Genomic DNA, 2,554 nt, shown 5'->3' with positions numbered 1-2,554 from the left:
GGATTATTGTACATAATAATCTAGGCAATCTGAATAGTTTCTACTATTTATTGACTCATGTCAATAAATATAATTTTGAATGTTTTTCTTGCTTTAAACAATTATAGATTTACCATTTCACTAATTTTATTATTTGATTTGATTTGATAGTAGCAGTCATGTATAATAATAATTGATTTTTAAAGAAGTTTATGTTCATATGGGAAATCATATAAAAGAATTTTGTGTTATTTTAACTTTGTGATTGCTTAATTTTCTGTGCATTTTCCATGATAAATTACCCCCAATGTTTGTCAGACCCCATGATCTCTAAGATAGTATCTCTCATGTTCTTTCATGATAGCATAGACATTTATTGGGAGAATACAGTTGTGAGAAATTTTGATCCCCTTCCCTTCTCAATCTGACATCTCACATTCTTTCTCTTGATGCCACTTTTGACTTCACACCATTTGTACGCTGAATTTATTTTTTTCTTTTTATTGAAAGATCAGTGTTCTTCCGAATGGCCATTCTTATTTTTTTGCCAAATGTGCAGCTATATCTCTTTATAATGGGGAACATGAAATAGACTTAAACACACACACACACATGAACTACACCTTTGTGGTATTTTTATATTACTTATCATTCAGTAAGAATTGGATGTCATATACAGAGTTCCCAATAAAAGTATATCCAAGTAGGAATTTTAAAAGTGTGTGTGTGTGTGTGTGTGTGTGTGTGTGTGTGTGTGTGTGTGTGTGTGTGTGTGTGTGTGTATGTACTACAGGAAAAATGTTAGCTGCCATTCCTCAGTACTGTCCTCCTTGATTTTGCAAACTGGGTCTCCCATTGGCCTAGAGTGGCCAAGTGGAAGAGGTCAGCTGGGGAGTCAGCCCAAGGGACTTACCTGTCTCTATCCCTACCTGACTGGGATCATACCAAACACATACCATCAATTTACTTCCTAAACTACTTAAGATGGTTTCCTTATTCCATCAAATAGGAAGATGAAAAACAGAGATAAATTTTTTACTACAAATCTAATTTTAAAATCAAAGGAACTGTTGGATGAATGTGGTTAGATAACTCTTGATGGGAAAGTATTCAGAACCCTAAGAACTCAAGGGTTCAGTTTCGGAAGTTTGCACAGGATTTTGGACAACTGTCCAGTAGCTAGGAAAACTATTACACTCAGTTCAACATTCTGACCAACTGTCTGTACTAGACGTATTGAAGACAATCTGGCATGATATCAAATATCACTTGGCTGAACTTGGTAAGGCATAATTCTTATTCTTTTGACAGATTCAAATGAACAATGGAAGGAAAGAATCAGACTGCAGTGACAGAGTTTCTCTTCCTTGGCATCACAGATAACCTCCATCAGAAGATTGTCTTCTTTATCATGTTTCTTTTTGTCTATCTTGTCACCCTGGGGGGTAACCTGGGCATGATCACTCTCATATGGGTAGACCCTAGGCTGCAGACACCTATGTACTTTTTTCTCAGCCACCTGCCTTTTGTAGATGTGTGCTCCTCTTCTTCCATAACTCCCAGGATGCTGTGTGACATTTTTGCAGAGAACAAAGCCATCTCTTTTGTGGGCTGTGCCTCACAGATGTGGTTCTTTGGTCTTTTTGTGGGAACTGAATGTTTCCTCCTGGCTTCCATGGCATATGATCGGTATACAGCTATTTGTAAGCCCTTGCTGTATACACTCATTATGTCCCAGCATGTCTGTGTGCTTTTGGTTATTGGGTCTTATGCCATTGCTATTATAAGTACAATGACCCACACAACATTAACCTTTTGCTTACCATTCTGTGGTCCATATATTATCAACCACTTTTTCTGTGATATTTCTCCATTGCTGTCTCTAGCATGTACTGATACCCAGGTCAATAAGTTGGTGCTTTTTATCTTGGCTGGAGCAGTAGGTGTGCTCAGTGGTCTGATCATCTTGGTCTCCTATGTCTGTATCTTTGTGGCCATCCTGAAAATTCAGAAAGCCAATGGGAGACGAAAAGCCTTCTCCACCTGTTCCTCTCACTTGGCAACTGTCTCTATCCTGTATGGAACACTTTTCTTCATCTATGTTCGACCTAATGCCAGTTCCTCCTTGAATATTAATAAAGTGATCTCCCTATTTTATACTGTTGTGATCCCCATGTTGAACCCCCTCATCTACAGCTTAAGGAACAAAGAGGTGAAAGATGCCTTTGGTAGAACATTGGAAAGGAAGAACTTCCTAATAGGTGCTTAAGACAGAATTCTCTCTGTGACATACCTAAGTTGTGGGAGTGAAATATGCATTAAAGACCACTGGAGTGAGAGTCAGAGGTTGCAAGAGAGTCCTTGTTCTGCCATATCACAGACTATTTCACAAACTTGTGCCAGATCTTGATGGAAACTAGCTTACATATTTAGCAATTTTAGTGAATTTAACTGCTCATTAAATTGATTGAATTAACTATGCATCTTCAAGACGAGAACCATATTTTCAACACAATGTTTCAAATGAAATGCTCCAAATGAAGCTGAGATTATGGAAAGTTCAAATCCTAGTGAA

At 37.7% G+C, this 2,554-nt stretch overlaps 1 protein-coding gene across 1 annotated transcript; it reads left to right on the top strand.

Moving 5' to 3' along the window:
- Positions 1–1,303: 1,303 nt before the first annotated feature.
- Positions 1,304–2,248, top strand: LOC100751371 (olfactory receptor 5G3). Its single transcript, XM_027421222.1, has one exon. The coding sequence runs from the start codon at positions 1,304–1,306 to the stop codon at positions 2,246–2,248; it is 945 nt and encodes a 314-aa protein (XP_027277023.1).
- The last annotated feature ends 306 nt before the right edge of the window (positions 2,249–2,554 follow it).

The sequence above is a fragment of the Cricetulus griseus genome, chromosome 6, assembly GCF_003668045.3.
Source record: "Cricetulus griseus strain 17A/GY chromosome 6, alternate assembly CriGri-PICRH-1.0, whole genome shotgun sequence".
NCBI lineage: Eukaryota > Metazoa > Chordata > Mammalia > Rodentia > Cricetidae > Cricetulus > Cricetulus griseus.
This window is presented reverse-complemented; position numbering and strand designations above follow the sequence as displayed.

Coding starts and splice junctions, on each gene's coding strand:
- LOC100751371 (XM_027421222.1), top strand. CDS start 1,304: ATGGAAGGAAAGAATCAGACTGCAGTGACAGAGTTTCTCTTCCTTGGC.